This window comes from Vanacampus margaritifer, chromosome 6 (genome assembly GCF_051991255.1).
Source record: "Vanacampus margaritifer isolate UIUO_Vmar chromosome 6, RoL_Vmar_1.0, whole genome shotgun sequence".
NCBI classification, from domain to species: Eukaryota; Metazoa; Chordata; class Actinopteri; order Syngnathiformes; family Syngnathidae; genus Vanacampus; species Vanacampus margaritifer.
The window spans coordinates 25,858,777-25,884,117 of record NC_135437.1 but is presented as its reverse complement, the minus strand read 5'-3'; the positions used below and the strand labels follow the sequence as shown (position 1 = coordinate 25,884,117).

General features: G+C 39.4%; 1 protein-coding gene across 2 annotated transcripts in view; it reads right to left on the bottom strand.

Moving 5' to 3' along the window:
* The window catches only part of edc4 (enhancer of mRNA decapping 4), a 35,301-nt gene that overhangs the window by 4,865 nt on the left and 5,095 nt on the right, over nt 1-25,341 (bottom strand). Inside the window, exons 4-28 of one of the 2 annotated variants that reach the window (XM_077568483.1) lie at nt 25,181-25,280; nt 22,967-23,153; nt 22,492-22,639; nt 21,478-21,582; nt 20,233-20,345; nt 20,049-20,132; nt 19,848-19,943; nt 19,437-19,536; nt 17,737-17,917; nt 17,542-17,608; nt 17,079-17,167; nt 14,560-14,732; nt 13,667-13,737; nt 13,275-13,323; nt 12,867-13,162; nt 9,761-9,985; nt 8,434-8,535; nt 8,213-8,353; nt 8,087-8,123; nt 7,750-7,897; nt 7,236-7,388; nt 6,160-6,275; nt 5,868-6,033; nt 2,615-2,801; nt 1,917-2,136 (exon numbers count right to left, since the gene is read on the bottom strand). In XM_077568483.1, the coding sequence (XP_077424609.1) occupies nt 1,917-2,136; nt 2,615-2,801; nt 5,868-6,033; nt 6,160-6,275; nt 7,236-7,388; nt 7,750-7,897; nt 8,087-8,123; nt 8,213-8,353; nt 8,434-8,535; nt 9,761-9,985; nt 12,867-13,162; nt 13,275-13,323; nt 13,667-13,737; nt 14,560-14,732; nt 17,079-17,167; nt 17,542-17,608; nt 17,737-17,917; nt 19,437-19,536; nt 19,848-19,943; nt 20,049-20,132; nt 20,233-20,345; nt 21,478-21,582; nt 22,492-22,639; nt 22,967-23,153; nt 25,181-25,280 (3,354 nt within the window). Of the gene's footprint in view, nt 1-1,916; nt 2,137-2,614; nt 2,802-5,867; nt 6,034-6,159; nt 6,276-7,235; nt 7,389-7,749; nt 7,898-8,086; nt 8,124-8,212; nt 8,354-8,433; nt 8,536-9,760; nt 9,986-12,866; nt 13,163-13,274; nt 13,393-13,666; nt 13,738-14,559; nt 14,733-17,078; nt 17,168-17,541; nt 17,609-17,736; nt 17,918-19,436; nt 19,537-19,847; nt 19,944-20,048; nt 20,133-20,232; nt 20,346-21,477; nt 21,583-22,491; nt 22,640-22,966; nt 23,154-25,180; nt 25,281-25,341 lie in introns of both variants that reach the window. The other variant, XM_077568482.1, reaches the window with a different exon arrangement.

The window sequence follows — 25,341 nt, the reverse complement described above, 5'->3', positions numbered from 1 at the left end:
TAAGGATTAGAATTCAGGGGTCATTAACTCCAGTCCTCAAGGGCACCTATCCAGCATGTTATGGACACTATTTATATTGCCCTTTTCAAATGTTTACATTTTCAAAATGATTGTTCTTCAACATTCCTAGAAATTAATGTCTCATCAGTGGCAAGTTATTTTTCCCAACAGGCCTGGTGCCCGTGGTGACTCCTGTCCTAGGATGTTCAAGCTTTGCTCAGCCATTTACATCATATACAAATCAAACATATTACAGTAATTTCTGGACTATAAGGCACACCTGACTAGCTAAATTTGGGGAATACTCAAGTTTGTTACACATATAAGTCGCACCCGACTGTAAGCCGCAGGTGTTTTCATGTTACCACACCGGGTTCCCGCGACTTTCTTTTCCATAATGAGGGTGCAAATTGTCTCGCTCTTGTTCTGTCTCTCCTACTGTATTTGGGCTCACTTGGTTTGTTTTGCTCTTCCTGACGCTCTTGCGTTTCCTCTATAATGTGGCCCTTGTGATGTGATGGATAAGCCGCACTTTTGTATTAGCCGCAGGGTCGAATGCAAGTGAAAAAAGTAGCGGCTTATAGTCATGAAATTACTTTATATAACACTAGAACAGGGGTCACCAACTCTTTTTCTCAAGGGTATGTACCAGTATGTTTTGGAAGTTTCCCTCCTCCAACACACCTGATTGAAAGATCAGGATCATTCATTACCAAGCTGCTGATGCGTTGCAGATGAGATGATAATATGAATCTGGTGCGTTGGAAGAGGGAGACATCCAAAACATGCTGGATATGTGCCCTCAAGGACTAGGTCATATTTTGTGACCAATTTATGAGACTTCTCATATTTTTTATTTCAACTGTAAATACTGTACAAGATAAACAATAATACCGAAGCACTTCCATTTAATGTTGTAATTTTGCACTAGCATAGCAAAAAATACTAGAACTGTCAAACGATGATTTTTTAAAAATCTGATTAAACACATCTTAGAATCTTGATTAATCACGATTAATCACTTAATAAAAAAGGCTTTTTTAATCAATATTTTTTTCCCCGCCAAATTTGAAGAGCACCGGTTACGTGTTAATTCTTTTGACATTTAATATTATGAGGATGTCTTCAACATTTTTTGATCCACTGCACACGCTCATCCTCCTCTTTTTTAATCAATGAATTACTAATGTCATGCGCAAACATTTATTAAATGCTTTGCTTTAATGCATGTAATTATGTATATTGCTCAAACAACCTGTGCTACTTTAAATGTAATATAATAATGCATCGGATTTATATAGCGCTTTTCTAGACACTCAAAGACGCTTTACAGTGGAATGGATACATTATTCATGCACTTATACATTCACACTGTGGTGGCGGTAAGCTACTTAAGTAGCCACAGCTGCCCTGGGGTGGGCTGACGGAAGCCTGGCTGCCTGTGTGCGCCTACGGCCCCTCCGACCACCACCAAACATTCACACCTTCCATACACCAGTGTGAGTACCACTGGAGGCAATATGTGTGAAGTGTCTTGCCCAAGAACACAACAACACATGACAAGTCATGGGGAGAGCGGCAGCCGACCGTCTCTACACCCTGAGCCACGGACGGCCGCAACGTAGCCATCCAATGTCACGCTAAAGGATAATCTATGGTCAAAATTAATAGTGCGATTAATCTGCGTTAATTAATGATTAATGCAATATTTTTTTGTGATTAATCAGTTAACGCTTTAACTTTGAAAGCACTAAAAAATACATTATTTTAATTGTCCTGTTCACTTAGAGATAAAAAAATTTGATAGACTAAAAGCTTACAAATGACAACACACACTTGGTTCCTTGCTTGTAGGAGTTAAGGCAAAATGAATTACATGTTTTTGTGACTATCAATGTGGATATGTTATGTGCTACCTGCTGGAAAGCCTGGTTGAGTTGTCCCTGCTGAAGAAGCTGCAGGATGTTAGCTTGCTGTGTCTGGTAGTCTAGATGTGCTGTAGGGACGGGGGTCCCTGCTGCAGACCTCATTGCCTGCATAATGCTGGAGGTGACCACTGCCTGCTGTTCCTTCATTGCCAGACTCACCTCCCCTTTGACAATACGCTGTACATGACTAAGAATTGATTCCTGCAAACTGAACAACAAAAAAATAGTTGAGGGGTAGGTTCCAAATCAGAGCATACACTTTATTACAGCAGGTGGACAACTATTAGTTTGGTTTATTTGGGGAAACTAATGCTATAAATCTAGTTTAATTTCCCTTGCCAACAAGATTCTAAGTTGTTCTGTATTATTAGTTGTGAGAAATCCTTTTTTTTTTTAAGCGAAAAGAGAAAACAAGAGTAAATGTTTTAAATAAAATAACTACCATTAAAACAACCAACAGATCTATGTAACAATTAGGTTGCTGTGTTCTAATTTTGTGTACGACATGACTGCATCAGAAAAATATAGCAAGTAAATAATGTGAACAGAATTACAGTGATTGCAACTTTGCATGGGCAACACAATTATGAAATTTACAAAGATGGATTCAGCAATTTTCAGGTTGCAGCATCCCAGCTTGCCAAAGAGGCTCACACTGACTGATGATGGATGACTTGGACACTTACTTTCCCACCATCATCTGGATCTGATGTTGGATCTCAGCCCGGATGTTCGCTGTGATGCTATTGGCCAGTTGATCGGTGGAGTTTTGGAAGCCGTCCATCATATGTTGCAGTTGGTCAATCATGGGGTCTCGCGTTTCCTGCTCTCTCTGCTTTCTGCTTTTTGCATGGACCTCAAGCTGCTGTATGTCTACAGAGAAAGATCAACAAATCCAACATCATCTTCACACAAGCAAATAAACAAGACAAGTGCAGTTGCCTACATGAATTCCTAATTGATCTAAGCATTTATAGAAGGTACTGCTAGTATGAGCCTGTTATGCCTACAAGCAGACTAGATCACCAAATGATTCCCAAGAGCGGCTCCTGCTGCTGCTCACCGCTCCCTCAGGGGATGGGTCAAATGCGGAGAACGAATTTCGCCCCACTTAGGTGGGTGTGATCATCAGTGGTACTTTAACTTTAAGGCTACGTTCACACTGCAGGGGGTCATGCCCAATTCAGAGTTTTTGTTAAATTTGATCTTTTTATGTACTGTTCACATTACAAAAACAAATGCGACATCTAATGTGAACGCAACGCGCCCGTGATACGACTCGCATGCGCAAGTGACGTACACCAAAAACAACGTCCCATTGCAGTGTTCATGGAAGTAACCCAATTCGCAACGTTTTATCGCCGGCCAAGCCGCCGAGGCAAGCGACTTTTATCAGTGTCATATGCAAATTTTGCTGTGCCAACGGACGCTACAGATTGGTGGACTGGTGTTAGGAGTTCGATTCATGTGTCTTGTCTGCACACATTATGCAAATTCAGCTCAACCTCCTCATTTCTTTGAGAAGTCTACCGAAGATGACATCGCGTCATCGCCGTTCGTGATGAACCGTCTGCGGGGCTGAATTTCTACTATCGCCACACATGTAAAATTTATGCTTCATGTTTCAAGTGTGATTAAATTAAAGACAAATAAAAAATTAACACTGTTACTCAAAACAGCTTTGCATATATTCAGACGCGTCAGTAGTCTCCCGCCCACTCATAGTGCATATCAGGCTTTTGATGACGTATGAATATGGATGCGCGTTCACAGTGCAGACGCATCGCATACATATCCGATTTATATCCACATACGAAAGAGGCCCAGGTCGGGTGTGAAAAGATCGGAATTGTATCGTTCACACAGCATGAAAAAAAAAAAAACATATAAACATAACAAACTTAAATACAGCTTTTCTCTCCCTTTATGCTTTTGCAGGTATTCACTACAACACCCTTAATTGGTTGAAAATCTGGTTCTCGTGGGTTGAATATATTTTAAAAGTTATTTTTCTATCTGGATTAGTCTACTTGTATAATACATTTTAAAACTTATTTAAAGAACGGAACAAAGTTCTCAGTCCTTCCTTGGATAATACTCAAATTCCACCCACTATTGATGGACACAGACAACTTTTCTTTTTCTTAAGCAACAAGACTGCTGCAGTGGTTGCTGTGTCAGAAATTGACTTGGCCATACACGTGAACCTGCGACCAAAAATCGGGATTAGGTGCTACGGGCATCAAATAGCTTCCAGCACTGCCAAGGTCCGCCTGCCTGCGAAACATATCAACCCCCAAAATGCTGGGGTGCTCACTCATATGCAGCGCACCTTCACATGATTTGTTTCTGTGCTTTGTGTGAGTCTGAACCACGGTCAATATAATGCATTTACCATACGGGACAAATAAAGATGCTTCTTGATTTAATAGGAAAAGAAATAACCAACCACTAAAACTTAAAAATAAAATCCATGTCAACAAACCGGTCCTTGGCTCAAACAGAGTAGGAATGATGTTAAAGTTGTACACACAAAGTTCCAGTCAGGTTTACGTGCTAGATTGTAAACTGTCAATTTTGTTAAGGGTTATCTATTAAAGTTTTAAAACTCCCCATTTATGACCAACAAACTGTACTTCTCCCCTCTGCACACAGTATAGCAACTTCGGTTAAGTTCTAAAGTGCAGGTAGTTGCTGGTGTGAAAAAGCACTGAACTGCTGGACACAATCTCAAGACTGCAGTGCACTGACAAAATCATTGAAAAACCTGTCCAGTGTCCACTAAATGGGGCCTGAGGCTGGATTATTAAAGACCGGAGTATCGCTAACATCCACCCTTAACGGTTCTGTTAAGAGTCTTAGAGAAATTACTCAAATGAATTTGATTAATTTAGGCTATATGAATGTTATTTTGCACGTCATAACAAGGTTAACGCCTTATGTAGTATCATAACCTAAAATATGTTTACATTTTAAGGCATTCATCATGAGTGCTCAATTCTTAGTAGTTCACTGTGTTTTGAATTGTTCTACTTTGATTGTACTGTTGAGTAAAAAATATTTTAATGCATTTCTCTTTTCATTTTGATTTAAAAAATTACTTCCTAGCTCATAAAATTTACAGATGCTTTAAAACTGGTAATTTCAAACCATTTAAAGTCGTGATAATGATCTGGACTTAGTTTTTTCTTAATAGCACCAATCACCACCACACCCATCCCGTACACTTTCGGGCCATTTCCGGCCGCCGGAAATGTTCAATGACTATTCTTTACTCAGTGAGTGTCTTCTTTAAAATAAAAATAATAAAAATATCCAGATTATAAAGCTCCAAGAGAAAGTCAGAAGATGGAATAAAGTTGAATGAGCGTATAATCGTATTTTCATTATACTTATTAAAAAAAAGCGACTTGCGTGCACTATAAATCGGAGGTGTCATGTGATTAAATCTAGCTTTCATTATATCACTAACTTTTTTTTTTTAATGGGCATAAGTGTTTTCTAAAATAAATAAAGACAAAGTTATATTTCTTGTTGTTTGTTTGCTGATCCGATCCGTGACTCAAATCAGTGATCCGATCCAAACTGTGATGTTGTTGCACCACTAATCAGAAGAGAGGTTGGAATTAAACAAGAAAATTATTACGCTAAACTGCCAGCAGAGGGAGGGAAAGCAACACAAATACAAGGGCGCTCTGTCCGCCACAATTGTGACAATTGCCTAAATGGCCAGTGTCTGGAGGTGAGCAGTGGCCAAATTTGAATGTCAAACAAAGCACAAAATCATTTGACAACAACAAAGCATTTTGTACTGCCTGGGCCATTCCAAGGCCTTATTCATTCATTTTAAATGATCTGAACATACGCAGTTTAACGGTTTAACATGATCACACTGCTAACTGTACAAGGGGATTTCCAGACAAATCACAATGGACTTACATTCTTGTGTTCCTTGCTTGAAACTTTCATTAATTTGCTGAAACATGGACTGGCAGCCTCTTTCGAAAACAGGCAGTACAATGCTCTGGAAGGCCTCTTTGTAAGCAGCCTGGATAGGACCTTGCATTGCCTCTGCTGCGGCTCGTCCAATTGCATCGGTTGTGTTCTAGAAATAAGGAAAAGCTGATGTGAGCAAAGATCTAAATGGAAAATTTACTTGGCTATACAAATCTCAGACCACGCAGACCAGAATAAGTCATAAAAGGGGTGGTAGTAAAGGTCAAACACCTACCTTGGATTTGACGACCTTGCTGACATTGTCCTTCAGGGCAACCTCAACAGTGGTCAGTTTAGAAGCAATAGCGCTGCTCATCTGAGATGTCACAGGCTCCAGACTCTTCAAAATGGCTAAACATGAAGAAAAAACAAAAATGCCTTTGTTATACAGGCAAGCTATCAAAGCTAAGCATAGTTTTGTCCTATGGTTTTCATGCCAAGTATTGCATTGAAATGACTGATTTTGTTGATGGGATGGATTTAAGTTGAGGAGAAAAATAAAGAACAAGACCAATAATAACTGATAACTGTAGACCAGGGGTGGCCAAGTTCGGTCCTCGAGAGCCACTATCCAGCCTGTTTTCCATGTTTCTCTCCACTAACACACCTGATTCATGATCAGGATCGTTATCAGGTTTCTGCAAAGCTTGCTGATGAGCTGATCATTAGATTCAGCTGTGCTGAAGGAGGGAGACATGGAAAACAGGCTGGATGGTAGCGCTCGAGGACCGTACTTTGCCACCCCTGCTGTAGGTGCTATAAGAAAAGACTTGAATTAAATTCAAGTGAAATAAAAACATTTTTTTAAAAAGCTAATGATATGAAAATTACATCTTCACCAGGTAAATAAAATGGTTGCTGATAGGGCTGCACTATACCGAAAAAACATTGAGATTGCGATATTGGCCCATACAATATGCAAATCGCAAGGACATGCAATAAGTTTCATATGGAATGATATGCTTTAATATGAATTTAACCAGTTAGACGCAAACTTGAATAAGCATCGCCATCCAATAGTTGATCATTATCTAGGGTAAATACAATTAACTAAGAAAACATTGAGCTTGCTTATTTTGACGCATGAAAAAAAAAAAAAGAGATAATATAAGTATTTTTTCTTTAGGTACAGAATATCACAATAACATCGCTATTGCTATATTAAACAATTACAGCACGTTTTTCCAACATCATGCAGCCCTTTGTTCAACCATTTCTCAGAACTCTCAAATCTACAGACAAGATCAATTGTCAAAGGTTACACAGTTTTAAAAAAAAAAAAATGTCCATCAATTGTTTGTTTCTCTTTACTTGGCGGAACATTTTTCTTCATCTCCTCTCGAAGCACTTTGTCCATCCTGTTTGTTAGGGAATTGCAGAGTGTGTGGCTCAGCTGCTGGCTGAGTTGTTCCTGATGATACTGCTGATTCCGAGTCTCGGCCAGAACCCGCTCTAGTTTGCACTCTGAGGTCATCGAGAGTTAAAGTTCACAAGAAAATAGAGTATATGTGTAATGAATGAGTCTAGATTAGGCAGTATGTCAGATTGGATGGTAGTAATTGGTTGACCACACAGATCATTACAATGAAAATTTACAGAGAAACAACTTAAACTTTAGACAAATTATGATAAACAAATGTCTCCAAGCATAACACGTACCAGGTTCAAATTTCTGCTGGTTTAGAAATCCCCCCATGGTAATTTTCCGCCAGTGTAAACGCACCTGCGTCAATCCAGCAATTGGGTGAGATGTGGGATAGCTCTTTGCTCTTTAGATACATGAAGTAAACCGATATGCTCCTGTCTCACTAGATCTGAAGGATACGTTCTTTTTCCTGATGGCTGGTCAGCACACGTTCTACTTGGGCCAATATGGAGCTCTGCATGGCTTCAATTTGCCCACGTAATTCATTTAACTCTCTCTGTTGACCTCGGAGAAACATTAACAACTCTTGCTGCACATCTGTATTCATCTGCAGAGGGCATGGACAAAACAAAGGAAATTGATAAAATTATTACTTAAAAACAAGAGGATGCCAAGGTTTATAATGTCTTGTCCTGGGGCTTTGTTAAAATCACAAATTTAGCGCACATTTAGAAACACTAGCCGGGTTTACATGCAGACTGTCATTCATTCATTTGAACTTTTTCGAGTACTTTACCTGACCAGAGTCCAAGTGTCTCAACTGTGGTGATTCACTAATGAGAAAAGGGAAAGAAACAGGTTGATATAGATTGCTAATTAGGTGACAATTTCTCAAGTTCCACATTGACAAACATCAACACACCTGTCATCTTTTTTGGCCTTTCTCTTAAGCTTTGGTGAGCCTCTGGGGGAGGTCTTCCAGTCTTTAACTGATATCCTGTGAGAGGAACGTGTGCCACAATTTGCAGATGATGCTGAACCAGCAACCTCATCTTCAGGATCACTAAATCAAAAACAATAAAACAGAGTGTGAAGAAAAGAAAAATGTCCCTGTATGTCTGAATCAACAGGTGCATGTGTTACCTCTTCTCAGCACCAGGATCCTGACTGTCATTCTGTGAGAGGCAATAGGACCGACATGCATAGGATGAACTCAGGACTCTGTCATTTGAATCGTCCCTTGAGCTGTAACACACAGGTGTAAATCCAAGATAGTAATGAGATTAACAATCAGTAGGAAAAAGCAGAGAGTAATAACAAACATCTTAGTCATGTTGTTGATGCAATATACTGTATTATATGTAGGGCTGAGCATGAATAGGTCGGGACTCGAATTAAGTAGTGGATTGGCTGTTGTAATCGAACGCCGATTCATAAGTTTCCCATTCGGGTCATAATGCGTCAATGCATATTGTAATCTGTAATATTGAGTGGAACGTTTGAATATTATCTCCTGTCTCCCTTTACGTGGTGATTGTGCAAGCGACATATATCCGCAATACGGGAGTAGCCCGTATCAACAAGTATAATTGGCTGCTTTAATGTGTAATTGATGGTCTCACGAGCCACAAACGAAAGGGACTTTGCAAACATGGACGGTGGCGGACCTTAGGACGAACTAGTTTAGCATTAGCGAAGCAAAGCTATGCCTACAACAAGCTAGTTGTAACGTGGGTACCAAACTGTTGTGGAAGTGTATGCTCTTGCCTCTGTATCTCTTTAGCATCTACCGGTGCTTAAGGTAAATAAACGTTAAAAAAAATATTTTAAAAAACGTCTGTGTGACTTTTTTCTTTGCAAATATCCCATGTTATAACGTGGAGAGCTGCGGCTAATAATATGATGCTTTTAATGTATGTACAAAGTTCTGATGTCTAAATTAAGCTGTTGCTGCTTTTAATTACAGTAATTTCTGGACTACAAGCCACTACTTTTTTCACTTGCATTCGACCCTGCGGCTAATACAAAATTGCGGCTTATCCATCAGATCACAATGGGGCGCACTATAAAGGAAGCGCAAGAGCGTCAGGCAGAGCAAAACAAACCAAGTGAGCCCAAATACAGTAGGAAAAAGAACGAAAGTGAGACAATTTGCGCCTTCATTATGTAATAGAAAGTAGCGGGAACACGGTGCGGTAACATTAAAACACCTGCGGCTTACAGTCGGCTTATATGTATAACAAACTCGAGTATTTCCCAAATTTAGCTAGCGCGGCTTATACTCAGGTGCGCCTTGTAGTCCAGAAATTACTGTAGGCGCGCATTCTAGTCCGGAAATTACGCTATGTAAGACTTATTTCTGTTTCTTTTCATTCTACATCAAATAATTTGTTTTATATTACACTGACTTTTTTTCCTTTTATAAATGAATGAAATGAAAAAAAAAATGTATCTCAGAGATTGTTATTACCAGTCTCCAAGACTGTTCTCTCGATTCCTGGTTTCTCTCGTGATGTCAGGAGCAGCTGGCCAAGAAGTGTGGCTAATGGCGTTCTCTGCAGACCCTCCTGCTAACCCAGAGTTATCCTGTGATAAAGCAGTCTCTAGGAGAGATGGCGTTTGGCTAAGTCTGGGCTCCATCTCTGGAGAACCTCCAACAGGCCCATCCACACATCCAAGCTCAAGGGGTAATAGGCTGTAAAAAAAAAAAGAAAGAAAAAAAAAAGTTTAAGTTTTTAAAATGTGTGTCTAAGTAATATAAATTGTAACATTAAGTCAATTAGTTGGCCTTACAATTGAGCCACTGAAAACGCAGGAGTGTTATTCAATGGCTGAAATAAAATCTAGGGGATTTATATCTTGGTGATTTATAATGGCAATGATTTCTTCTTTTGGATACATATATATATATATATATATATATATATATATACATACATATATATACACATATACATATACATACACATATATATATACACATATACATACACATATACATACACATACACATAAATATACACATATACACATATACATATACAGATATATACATATACATACATATATATACATATATATATACACATATATATATATATATATATACACATATATATATACATACACACACACAGAAGTGTTTTATTTGCCTCAGATTTTTGTTTATTCCAAGCATCCATCAAAACTATCAGTATTTCATGAACAATGATAATATTCAATTATAATATCGTGTAGATGCTTTGGCACACAACTTAAATACTAGTGCACTTACTTCCTGAGTTCTTTTCAATTTCTGAACCTCACTTTGTGACTTTTTGCAGACCCTGGTTTAATTGGCGCAACAATCTAGGAAGTGGGAGTTAACCCAGTTGTTGCACTAATTAATCAGGAAAAGAGTGGAATAATGGACTGAATATATGTCAAAATTTAAAGTAAACCCTTATTTAGACTAGTGATCGTCTGAAAAATATGCCTATTCTCTACTGGTTTTCTGTACTTAATTTAAAAATGGCAACTGGAGTTGGCCCTATCTAGTTCACAGTGGCTCAAATGCACATGAAGGAGATTCTTGTTGAACACAGTGGAACCTTGGGTTACAACTTCATTAGCTCAATGACCCAGTTTGTGACCCAAAACGTTAATAAACCGAAGTACATGTGATTATCAAAAAATTTGAATATCCTCAAAAAGTTGAATATTGTCTATAATTCCATCCAAAAAGTCAAACTTTCATAGATTATAGATTCAGGACCCATAATTTAAGTGATTTCAAATATTTATTTGTTTATTTTTTTACATTATTTGGACTTCCAACTCATAAAACCCATGAAAACAGGATGTCAAAAAAATTGAATAATGTGAAGAAATTACTATGCATACTTCCCAGTGTTTTGCATGCAAAAAAAGGATCGATGGACAGATGATATTTCAAAACTATATGGCAATCTTGAGTTGGTTTATTACGATGCGCCGTGGCATTGCCTGGGGGTCCCGGAAGCCCAGGCTTTCATGATGCTTGCTTCCAGCTCTTTGTTTTTGGGTCTGGGGGGCCCTCATTTTCTTCTTGATAGTATCATTTTGAAAATATCATCCGCCCACAGCCATCCCTTTTTTGCATGCAAAACACTGGGAAGTATGCTTGGTAATTTCTTCACATTCTAATTTTTTGACATCCTGTTTTCGTGGGTTTTATGAGTTGGAAGCGCTTCTTCACACTTTCTTTTAAGCAGTTTTCCTTTTGTAAGGATGCATTCTGACTGTTTTAATGTTTTGTTTGTTTTGCAAAAGTTCAATTCGTGGACATACACAGTAAATTATGTAGAGCAAATATGACTCTAGAGTGGGACCAAATAAACAAATAAGCAAACAGTAGGAGGGGCATAGCTCAGGTGGTAGTGTGGCAGTCTCCCAAGATGAAGGTCGTGAGCTCGTTCCTCAACCCTTGAATGATTCCCCCCCCCCCAATTCATTATTTTACTCTCTCCCAAATTTAAATATTACTCTAAAACTGAGTCTATTTGCTCCCACTCTATTTAAATGGAGTCAAATTTACTCTACAGAATTTACTGCGTAAGCTACGTCCTTGCTCAATCATACACTTCTTACATTTGGGATTGGGTGAATGCAGTACATAGGCAAACTTTTGCCAAGCGACAGCTATTATGATGTGATTACACCGTCATTAACCGTTTGTTGTCTTAAAAGTAGAGCTGTCAAACTATAAAAAAATTGTAATCAGATTAATCACATCTTAGAATTTTGATTAATCACAATTAATCGCTTAATTAAAAAAAAAATTTTTTTGCCTGTCAATTTTGAAGAGCACCTGTTAATTCTTTCAACATTTAATATTGAGGATGTTTTCAACATTTTGGTCTACTGCACACGCTCATTCATCCTCTTCTTTTTCAGTTAATTACTTGCATAATTTAAAATTTAAAAAAATGACCCCAGTAGTTCGATATGAAGAAATATTCTGAATGTCTTACCGAAACATTTATTAAATGCATGTAGTTATGTTGCTCAAACACAACCTGTGCTACATTTAATGTGGCAGAAATTAATAGTGTGATTAATGCACGATTAATGCGATAATTTTTTGTGATTTATTAATCAGTTAATGCTTTAACTTTGACAGCACTACTTAAAAGGAACCCCGGGTGTATTGACAAGTTTGCTCTATATTATGTATTTGGTTGTTACTAACATAACCATGACCATAACCGTTTCTACAAAATGTATTAAACTGGAAATGATTTTTGAAAAATGTATCTCAATAGTTATGTTCGTAACAACCAAATAAATAATAGAGAGCAAACCTGTCATTACAGTCGGGGTTCTTTTTAAAGAGAAATTTTTCTACAAATATGTTGTGCGTAACTCAAACCAAGGTTCCACTTCATATGTTGGTTTTGACTTTAACATTGCAGCGTCAAACAAATAACTAAACTTCAATTGTAATTACTTCTTTCCAATGTTGTGAATTGTATTTCACATTATAGTGCATAAAATTGACTTCTGTACAATGTTTTTTTTTTTTCAGGAATTGCATACAATTTACTTCATTGTGCTACCTGTTGCTGTTGGCCGAGCGTGGTGAAGTGAGCAAGTGAAGGGCAGAAGCTGCAGAGGCCATACTATCAGTCTGGAGAGCAGACAGCGGTAAGGAGTCCAAGGTGGACACAAGACCACGCTGAAGCTGCAGGGTCTGGGATGCAATCTCTGGAATGTCCTGGGACATGACTGTGGAGGCTGAGGAAATAACATCAGGGGAACGGGCCCTAGTTGGGGAGGCAAGGGATGGCATGAGTGGAGAATCAACAACCTGAGGGCTGTCAAGCACAACAGGAGAGCTAGGGGAAGCCAGTGCCTGGAGAGAGAGCGAGTGTGAAAGAGACAGAGCACAACAGAGAAAATATTGGTAACATTGAACCAAGTCTCAAGAATGATGAGTAGCTGGCAGACGCTGTGTTAAGACATACCTGGATGGTCTCCACTACAGGCAGGACAGCGGAAGAAGGTCTTGGACTGCTATTGGAAGCCGGAAGTGACAAACTGTTATCTGCACGGTTGGGACTCTGACTAATGTCATCAGAAGTTCTGTCAAAACAAGAATATACCAATGTTCCCCCGTATTTATATTTGCACGAGTATATTTATTGGAAAAAATTTTTTACACTGCAAGCATACATTGAGTGACTCGTTGATATTCAGAAGATGACTAACGTGAAGCTGGTATTATGGTACAATAATAGGCCACCGTTGTCTTGCTACAATTACAATTTAACGATACTTGCTTTGGAATAGCAGATACAGTACCAAAATAAACACCTTTCAATATTCATTATCATTGCCGTTATGTAGAGAAACCCACCTATTGGTTGAGTCGCTGAGTGCTGTCACAATTGTCAGACTGCTGGCACTACTGCCAGGAGATGCAGGCACCTGAAGAGTAAACAAATGTTAACACTAACACAAATGAAACATGTTTGTCCAAGTTGGTACAATGTCTCAATGTTTGTACAAATGGAAAAATTTGGGCATTTTAAAGTCAGTGAACACAGGCCATTATCAGACAATATTAACATTATTATTTTTGCATACTGAGCAATTATATTATATCATTTATTTTATAAATTTTAAAAATATTACTATGCTATTTTTTCATGACAATGGAAAAGACAATAATCCAAGTTCTCAAGTATTTTCGATTAAGGAACTTAATGGTTTATTTGTACGAAGCATGCATTTGACATGGCAATTTTTTTAATACTACACATTATGTGATCCAGGCAATGTTTTATGTGCAATTTTGACTTTTTGCACTATTAGGCTGCTGAGTGTCGGATTATTTCAATGTTAGACTGTGGGACTAAATGCTGGTAAATTTAAAGTTTTCAATGTTCTACTTGACTGAATAATTGCTGCATTGTGGCAACAAATGTTTTTATTCTCTTGAAAAAGTAAAGAAAATAGTTTTTTGTTTGAATAAAGATGATTTTATGGTTCCTTTTTTTCAGCTCGTATAGCGGTTATCAATAGCACTCACCCAAAAAAATAAAATAAATAAACAAAACAATTTACAGCTAATTAATGGGATTGGTATCGCAGTTTTCAGTGTAGGCAGTGATCGGCATTTCTCACTCATGAATGATCGTATCAGAAACAACAACGGAAAATGCTGATCATAATACCACAATAATTAAGTCACAGTACAACAGGGCAACGTCTTAACAAAAAACAAACATGATTTTAAGAGCTTTATACCGAAGTGTTTAGCGTCATGAAGGCATCAGGAGTCATCAATTTCGGCATTCGCCCATTGCCATTGGTTGTGTTTGACAGGAAGTCAGCAGGTGTAGGAAGTGATGACATGTTCATCAGGTCAGTCTGCGAGCCACTTCCTGAGTCCTTGTCAGAACCCTGGTCCGTCAGATGGCCTGGAATCCCGGTTAGATACATAAAATAATTAATTGCATAAAATTAAACTGGACTCATTTATTTATACATGCAGTCCCCTACGAAAGTCAATTCCTTTTGTTTTTGTTGTATACTGAATACATTTGTGTTTCAGATCAGATTAAAATGAGACAAAAGATCAGAATTCCAGCTTTTATTTATTGGTATTTGCAACTAGATGTGTTAAACAACTCAGGAGAGAGAACCTTTTGTTTGAACCCACCTATTTTTCAAGTAAGCAAAAGGCATCAGACTGATGGGTGTTTCTAGTTCCTTAGGTGATGCCTTTCAGATTGATAGCTTGAAGGGCCACTTGATTGGGAAGAACATTGATACTTATATAGTAGGTCTATATATAAGAATTACGTCAGTATTAAAATTCATCCAAGGGAAAAACTTACGATTTAATGTGTTTTATATGACTGCACTTCACACAACTTTTTGTCAATGGCCTGCCTTTGTCCCCCATCTGAGCCTGTCAACGTCATCGATGGAAGGAGGCAATCATCACCACAACATGCATTTGCACATTCCCTACCCTTGTCCACCTCAACCTGAGAAAACATAAAAACTATCACATAATGTGAGCTCCTATGAGGAAAAGACACCATTCGCCTCCACAAAATCGAAAATTTTGTGCTGATTGTTTTTACAGGTTGGCATGGACAAGAGTAGAAATGTATTTGTATTTTGGTGGCGATTTGTCGCCGGTTTTAGGCATTTATAGCGACACTTAAATTGTGTTAGACTCCAGGCAGGCAGTTAGCTCCCCCTGGCTAACAACGCAGAGTATTTCACAGTCAGAAATTAGTGTTCGACTGCTTAACAGACGACGGGGTCTATAAAACAATAGAAGCTTCTTACCGGGGCTTAGTGTCCCGGATGTCGCGCCTGCCGCCAGTGACCAGCTCAATGTTCGCCTCTGGCCAGGAAGCCAAGGAGCTCTGACTCGGCTGCTCATGCAGCTGGGGCAAACACTGGCTTCTGTCCGGCCAGACGTGTATGGAAGTGGCGGACTGTGAGTCAGCGAGCTGCACGTCAACCGCTGGAGGTTTCTCCGTTGAAAAATCCAGCACATCCACCGCGACCCCGGTAAGGATATACGGTGCGGAAAATTTATGGGTGAATGGACTTTGAAAAATTCGGACCCCTGGCCAACCCTACAGCCGAATTTGGCCGTTTTAGACGCGTTATTTTCAGATGAGTGATGTATGTCTACTCCCTGGGAGGTGGGCACGGGGGGAAAAGCAAGTCAAGCTAACAGTTATAAATTTAAATGTAATCTAGAATGACCGATGAACAATTCAATTTAAGAAAAGCCTGTCGGAGCATATTAATTGCATTCACATCTTGGGAGCAACAGTATGGAAGCTGTTCTTTGCCTTTATTACTTACAAGTCAGACAAGGAGAGGCTAATCCTTTCATGTTTGGTTGGAGTGGGCTTAAGTAGAGATGATGAATGAAATTGAAAATGCCTGCTAATATCATTTTCCTGATAAAAATAAATAAATCTGAGTTTATGAGTGAAAAATGGGCCATCCTGGCCGGATGATCCCTTTAAATATTACACATGGGCTTGCTTTTGGCTTTGGGTAAGGATTTCACTTGTGAAAGCTGCATTCGCTGTTAAGCAAACATGAAGAGCATTCCATGGAAGAAAGGGAAGCCATTTTAAAGAGGGAAAATTGATCAGAGCTATTGCACAAATAATGAGCATATACTGTAGTCAAATACAGCAATTTGGAATGTCTTGAAAAAGAAATTACTGGTTTACAGACATCGAACAGGTTGGCCAACTGTATCAACAGCAGATGACGACAGAAACATTGTGAGAGCTGTAGAGAGACTCCCAAAGACATACAGTTAGTGACATAACTGCCAAACTCCACATGGCAGGGGTGAAGCTATCACAATCCAGCGAGCAAACTGAATTATTGCGTTTTTCTGTCAAAAACTCCGGAGAATACATCTTGTACCGATCCCGCTAATACATTTGCAACAGACCTTTTTTTGGTCAGACCAATCAGGCGTTGTTTAGGGCGGGACGAAAACAAAAAGCGGCGATGGCGGGGGAAAACAAACAAACCTAACAGACAAATGGACGCTACAATTACTTCTGTTCTCGCAGAATTACTCACAAAGTCCTTGTGAAACGCAAATGTCTTCAGTATAAAACAAACAAAAGAACTGACCTTGTCGTTTCAATACTTTTGGAGGGAACTGCATATAATGAATACTTGGCTTATTTATCTTGCTCTGGTATTTCAGTGTGAAATGTAAAGGAAAGAGTAACTTGGGGGACAAAAACAAAAAACATGTGACCAACCAAAACCATCTGGAGGATCAGAATGGGGCAGGCCAGTAGAGTTGGAGCCTGCATTAGGCTGGAACCAGATCTGAACATCTTGCAGACTCCTAAAAACATAAAATATCAATATAAATAACTTGCTACAATACAGTACAGCTTCATATATGTAACAATCTTTTTAAGTTTAACTGTACAACATTTTACAGATAAAAGTATTTCAGTAAAGAATCATTTGTTTAGGTCAGGTAGAAGGGATAAAGCCAAAAAAAAAACACCCTTGATCAAGCCACCGTCCAAGAAACACTTAGTTTCAGGAGAAAAATTATACGGGTAGCATTATTTCCTGTGCGAGCATAAGAACCCTTGAAGAAGGCACTAACACTTTATAAACAATCACATTATTGAAAAAGCTGTATCCAAACATTTAACTGGTATTTTGTTGAACAAAATACTAAAATGTGATCAGTATACGAGAACTCACTTGGTGTGAACACAATACAGTTTAATCTGGATGCCAGATTTTAACTCTGTGGGTCCTTGAGTGCCCTCTGAAAGAAATCACATACACAGGAAAATATTCATCATGACCACTGTATTCTGTGTGAAATTGTGAATTGCTCCCGATCCAAAAAGGGACCATTAGTTTGCTCTCCCACCACCCCACCTTAAGACCCACCTGTTGCTGTGCTCTCACTCTCCTCCTCCGCCGGCAGAACTTCAGTGTGTCGCAAACGGCTTTGGGCAACATCTTGAACTCCAAAGCTAAGCACAGGATGGGTCAATAGAAACTCAGACACAGCAGTGAAAGATGCTTTGCCTGTTTCCAGATCCTGTCTCAGCTCCATCACATAAAGAACCTGGCAAGGAGTCACCGCAAATTAATATTAAAAGAAGTAGGCAGACACATGAGTTTAGAAGTCAGATAAAGTGCCTAATTTTTCACCACAAATGCTAACTAGCACACAAGTCAGGTTAAGTGTGTTTGCTTCTCAATCCGGCATTATACTTTACTTACTAGCAACCTAAAAACGTAAACAATTATGCACAAATTACAGCAAAAACATCCAACAATGCAATAGATCCAGCCACAACTTAAGACTAAATCATTCACTGATCCTTGCCGTATACAAGATATGGGTGAATGTCACTCTCTAGAAAGTTGCAAAAACAATTGTTTGCACCTTATTTTGTTCAGTTTATGTTTGGTGAGTCGCTTTACAAATAATTAGACACACCATTTTCATATTGTACCTTGCGACCATTCACATATTGCCTAATGGACTTTTATAACGTGAACAAATGAATGATCACACGGAATACAAGCTAGATCTGAGAATTAAAAAAAAAAAAAAGTGAGCCTGAACTTTATTCCAGGGAGTGAGTGTGCAGTGTCTGACGCGCTGATTCGTGTGTGGGGTCCGCTCACAAAGAAGTCGTGCTCAGCAATGAATGCGCACACACCTTTTGTAGTCGCATATACGGTCACTCACTGAAGCCGTGGTGGCAGATGTGGATGTACATTCAGGTGTTCAGCCAATGTACTGTAGTTAATTGGGGAAAACTTTTTTTTTTTATCCCTCACCATGGGACCTCGCAAGCATTACGTGAAAGCAGTGTGTCATTTTTTTCCTTAAAATAAATGAATACAAATGAATGTGGTTTTTTTTATGTGCAGTTTTAGAAACAAGGTTTTGCAAAAAATTGCATTCCTCAACGTTTGTCATTCAGTACATTATTACCCAAAATATCAGGCATAAAGCACTGAACAAGAGTAATATTCAGATCCACTATAGCAGTTTTACTTTTATTTCATCAGCCATCTGAGCTTTAATGAGACACTTAAGTTGATATGCGGCTGTTACAGAAACATATGACATAAAAGTGATAACACATAACACAAAAACATTTTATAACTTGTTAAGTTATTAAATGTTTCCACCTACTCCCTACAATGTGCTCACATACTAATTTAGTTTTGTTTAATGCATGGGTTAGTTTTTTCTATGTAATTTTTTAGATATCCTACTGTGCGAGTGGTCATTGAGCGAGTCTACTTCTTTTGCTTCTCTCTACGCAGCTATTGGTCGTTGAAACCAAGCACTTTTTTGAAAAACCTTTTTTTATATAACTGAAAATCAAAACACACAGTTTAAAGTGTTTTCATGTCTTTAAATGAAAACAAACGTACTAGTAATGTCACTTTCACTCAATGCGTGCACACTCCCACAGCGGAAATCGGGCGCCATACCGGGTAAATGTCATAACACAGAAATTGGAACAATAACCTTGAGAAAGGTGTGTAAATGTTTGAAGTTGTTTTTGTTTAAATCACACTGAAAATAATATAAAGAAAACAGCTAACAATATTGCACTGACCTTCCTTTGTACGTCGGAAAGGATGAGATACTCAGCAGACAAGTCCAAACTTGCCTTAAGACTCGGCAGAACTGCCATGTTCTCTGGATCTGGTGAGAATCTGCAAAACAGTACTAACCATTAAAGGCTTGCGTTCTTCAACAAAGTTGAGTGTTCACAGAACAAAGGGGTAGGCATGTTAATGATTTTAGTGATTTTTCTACAACAATTCAGATTTTAAGAGGAAGTGTTAGAGCAACAATAATTCCGTGAAACAGAAGCTCGTGTAACTGATGAAGTTGTGCACACATGTTTATATATCAAAGCCCTCAGGATTAAGGTGTATAAAGAACAGCAATTTCACACAAAGGACCTTGGGGTAATTATATGAGATAACACTCATGAGGACAACTATCACACTAGAGAAATAACCTGATGGTCTGCAAACAAGTCCAGGACACAGTACACCACATCTTTAATTCTTGGTTCTGATCTGCTCCAGTTATAAGAAATCTCCAGAATGGAACCCTATTTAGAGAAACAGAGGAGTGACTCTGTAAATGGAACAACAATAGATTCATATTTCTAGATATCATGCAATTTGCTCACGGCAATCTGGACTCGTCTACTCACTCAGGGTCCTGCCTTTTGTGGTTGTCACAGAAGAGAAGACAGGAAAGGGGACGTCCACCATGAGGACGCAATTCGTGTAGACATCTAATTAAGAAAACAAAAAGAGGAAATTCTACTACTATAGTTTACAAGGACCAGAGAGTACACTAACTTTCAAAATAAAGTGTTTATTCTTTCTACATACCTTGGCTTGTCCTGCCCCCCTTCTATATATATCTGCCAGAACTTGATGTATCCATCATGACTGGCTGTGGCTAACACTGTTCCATCTGGCGAGAGGGCACCTTCACTAACACGCTGGTGGGACAGTAAAATGTTTTATTGTATGTTACCAATACAAATTTAGAATCCAAGTTACGTATTTTCAGGACTATAAGGTGCACTTAAAAGTCTTAAATTTTCTCAAAAATCGATGGTGCGCCTTCTATGTACAGAGTTGAGTTCCAAAATCGGTAAATGTTTGCGCCCTGCTTGATTGTCTGTGTGGGAGCATTTCTGCCAACAGTCAGTCAGCGGAGCAGTGCCGGCATATTGCTTAAACACAGGAAAGCCGTCCCTGGTTGAAGACTGGCAGGCATAGGAACCTGAAAGAATCAACTGAAAGATGATGTGAGTCAATTGGGTTCTCATGCCCATCAGTCCTCAACCAGGGCTGGGTTTCCTGTATATAAGATACAGAAGGACATCATGGTGCTCAATGCTTTAAGCGTTTTGGAACTGCTAGACTAAAGCGACGCCACAATTTGTCAATGGATTGTGCATGCGTGCTTGGGCTCAACGTGTCTGCTCGCACTAATCGAGCTTTCACAAAAGCCGGTATCACTTCTGAGGAGCCACGCGCTAACAAGACTGACTCTGACAACACTACAATGACGAAAGGGAACCTGGCATGTTTGATGGACTTGCCCAGCTGTTTGATTTGGATTTGTGGATGAGGATTGATCAAGAGTAACGTTAGTACATTGTTAAATACTTCAAGTACAATGCCGTCCCTGCATTATACTAATCTGTGAATCAGTAAGAAATTAAATAAAATTCAGATTACCGGTATGACAATAACGCAATTAAACATGCTGCTTTACCACTTCAACATGTCCAACTTATGTTGTATGAAATAGGATATGTAAACAAGTGAATTGCATTAAAACAGGTTTCGCAAAATTTCTTGTCTAACCTGGAAACGAGCATGAATGAAATCGGTTTGTGAGTGTTATGTGTTGATTGTGCCGTGTGGCTGCATGCTCAAAACTGCTTTACTCATAATTTTATCAGTTTGGAAGTCTGCCCACAATTTTAAAATCTTGCCGTGGGAACCAGGCTTAAGTGGCTGTGGCTGAAGCAGACCTCCACAGGTGAATGATGCAGCTGACAAAGGTGTTTAAACATTGGTTTAAAGCATTTATTTTTTTGTATGTATATCAAGTCCTACCTGGGTATATCCCATCACTGTGATGAGGCCTTCTTTCAAATCTGTGGAAACAACAGGCCAACTAGCATTGCTGGCCCTCAATATTTCAAGGTCCCACACTTCGGCCTAGAAATGGGACACACATACACACAAATATGTTTAAATGATCCTGTAATGTTATCCGGGGGTGGGCAAACTCCATCCTCGAGGGCCGGAGTCCTGCAGGTTTTGGATGTTTCCCTTCTTCCACACAGCTGATATTTCAGGGTTCGCCAATTACGGTCCTCAAGGTCCAGAGTCCTGCAGGTTTTTAGATGTTTCCGCCTACCAACACACCTGATACTAAAGATCAGGATTGTTATCAGGCATGCTGATGAGCTGATTATACCTATCAGGTAGGCGAAACATCTAAAATCTTCAGGACTCCGGACCTCGAGGACCGGTGTTCTGTCAGATCAGCATACCCGTATAGTAAACTATCTGTAGCCTCACCCTAAACTCAACCAAACACCCAACCTGTTCTTACTGCGCATGACCTGTTTCCTAGAGTGCATGCACAAAAGTGCAAGGTATGCTACTCCTAGGTATGCTGGTTTGCTGTTTTGTCCAGATATCGGAATTGGTGAACCTTGTGATATATGATCAGCTCATCAGCAAGCTCTGTATGAACCTGATAACGATCCTGTTGATTGGAATCAGCTTGTGTTGGAAGAGAGAAACCTCCAAAACCTGCAGGACTCCGGCCCTCGAAGACCGAGTTTGCCCACCTCTGCTACTGAGGTAATAAATGGTAGCAATGTACCAGATCACACCCCTCTTTAATTGTCATCACAGCCCCCAAGCCATAAATACAGTTGCTATTTAAATGGCTTGGCATAATGTGCCGGGTACAAACTAGTTTGGAACTGTATTTTGGAATAATTATGGAGCCCTTAGATTGACTACAATATGCCTCGTTTAGTGCAAGATGTTAAATTGATAAGAGGCTATGGTGTTTGCTTCAGGTCACGTTACATTTTTTTGTTAAACTGATACCCTGTCTTCATGAAGAAGGGCCAAGGTCTGGCTGGTGTCATCTTGGTTGTCCTCATTTTCATCTGGAATGAAAGGGCACCAGATGAGCCGCCGATGTGAGTTCAGTGGCGTATCCTGTGGCCTTCGGATATGAACAACTATCTGTTCTCTTAGGGTTATGGATTAAGGAAATCATGAGGGAAAATTACTGGGGGACATTGTGTGCATGTCTGCATGATATCACAGCTTTGTGGTTAAAATTACAGCTCTATAGTATTTGGATGGCATGCACCCAATTCTTTCAGTACAAGACGATGGAGTGCTTTTAATACTACAAATGTACTATAATTAGGTACGCAAGTATTATTTTTGAGAATGTATATGTTGTAGAGTTTGTTGGCTACTTTAAACAAATGTTTAAAAAACAACAACATCCAAACTGGATATAATGAAAAGGGTAGGATATTTTTGTTAGCATAACGTCCAGTCAGGATACAGTATTGTACTGCTGGTGCATGTGAGCTCCCAAACCATCAGGTTGCCAGCTTCATCTACACAACCCAACAGAGGTGAGTCAAGGTGGGCAAAAGCCAGATCTGTGACAGCACCAGTGAAGCCTTTCAGCAGAGAACGCTCTGCAGTGTCCACACTCAAGACACGTATCATAGCCTGGTTGTTGGCTCCTGTGGGAAGATGTAATAGGAAAGATGACAGTTTATCATGTAGCATAGAAAACAAAACGAAATGGAACCTAAATATGTATTACATTTGTAGAAATATGTACTAATAGTGCTTTAGCAATCTGTGTTATAGAAATCTAAAATCTTATGGACACCTCTCATCTCAAGTGCATAAGGACCGCCGCACATTTCGCGATGCTTCGGGACCTTAAATAAACCAAATTAACTCGGCCATCGCAAAAATATAACAGTTGGCACTAACCCACTAACATTAGGCGATTTAATGTGTGGACTCCCTGTGATGTAAAGTGTGTGAGCCTATATCGCATTCTAGAGCTCTCCAATTTGTTGTACTGTACAAAAAGCTTGCATGTCGGTCAAGGAAAACGCAGGTTCCTACGGAAAGAGGATGGGCGTGATAATAAAGGGGAAAAGTGTGGATATATTGAATGGGAGGGCTTGCTCCCATTCACTTGAATGGAACTTGTGAGGTGGACACCGCTCGCATAATTTTTTAATCACTAGCTATTTCAATCACAAGTAAATATAAAATTGTAATTATAGTTAAGTTTGATGCAAAACACGTGTACTGTATATAGTGTATTTATATTGTATTATATGACTTAAAGCTTTAAGCGCATGCTTAACCCATTAAGGCCTGAAGCGCCTGTTAAAATATGCCCCTAAAACCTGACGTTTTCCTGGAAATTCTACATGCCTTTTGCCTACTAAATAATTGATATTGTAGCCACTGAAGCAGATAGAAACATAATTCCCAAAACAGTTGAGTTTACACCTGTGGCTTTCACACAAACCTAAGTTTATTATTAGACCAAATTCCAGGAAAAGCTATGCAGCCCACATCACCCTCACATGTATATTCTGATGCATTTCGTCGGCTAACCCCGAGATTACACTGCATGCGTGTGCGTTGCGGATCCGCCCCGCTCCGGCGGTAGAGCCTATTCGTTTCTATTCTATCAGCTTGTTCAAATTACCCCAGGTGCGTATGCGCTGCGTATCAACTGCGGACCAGCTTCGTCGTGCCGGAGCCCGCCAGACGAATAGACCTTTTTCTATTTTTGCCAGAAGAGGCATCCGTCGGCATCCGTCAAATAACAAAGTAGCACAAGCGGGCCGTGAAGACTGAGGCAGTTTCAAACTTTAAAAAAATGTGCTACTTTTCAGAATTAACACTCGCCAGATCCTATTTCGCCATCATGTCAGCAAAACGTCATAAAGCTTTACGCTTATTCACGGTTTAAACACCAGCGTACATGGACGAGAGGAGATTTATAATGGAGGTGGAAAGCCACAAAATTATGTCCTGTATAAACACGGCACATCCTTTTTGTAAGGACAACCTAACAAGATAGATAGAAGCTATTGGGAGTGGACGGCAAGGTCAAAGGAAGTCCATCTCTCTTTCTGTTTCTCTGCTGTGCACAGACTTTCTCTGTGTTCGTCTTTGTTTTTGATGCCACATCTCCAGGAAATGCTATGCGGCCATCTCGCGAGACACAGCAGGTTTTGTCCACACAGTCAAGACGGAGCAGAACGGATTCGCAACACACACGGATGCAGTGTAATCCCGGGGTAAGAGACAGAGAAATGGTTAAAAAAATAAATTACAAGCCGTATCCGCTTTCCCGGCTTTAAAGATAGAAAAGCGCAACAGCGCTCCCTGCTCTAATGGTAGAAATACGGTAATGCGCTCCCAGTCTGAATGGATTAAAACTTGAAAATTTATTTTTTCGCATGTGTCAAAGCTATGTGCATTTTGATTGGCTATGATTCTCGACATCGCCACAGTGCTCAACTGCGATTAAACCATTGTATCACCACAAAACCAATGCTCAGCAACTCATTAAACCTTGGGGCTAAACCCCGCACACTGCACAAGTGTGCAGTGGAGTTCCAATGCATCGCTAAGTGTGCGGCAGCCCGAAAGAGGTTATTATATAGAGTTATTTTTACCAATTAACACTTGGCATGGCAACAAAGAAAAAAGGTGACTCCCAGACTCTTACCTCTAATTGCATATGCCATGAAGGAATTTGACACAGCAATAAGTCTGCCAAAATGGTACTTGTGCTCCCAGTCATATTTGGCAACAGGCTGAATCTTCACCTAAAAGAAAAATAATTCACCATTTGAAATTAAGTACTATTGACAAGATCGGATTTGTAAA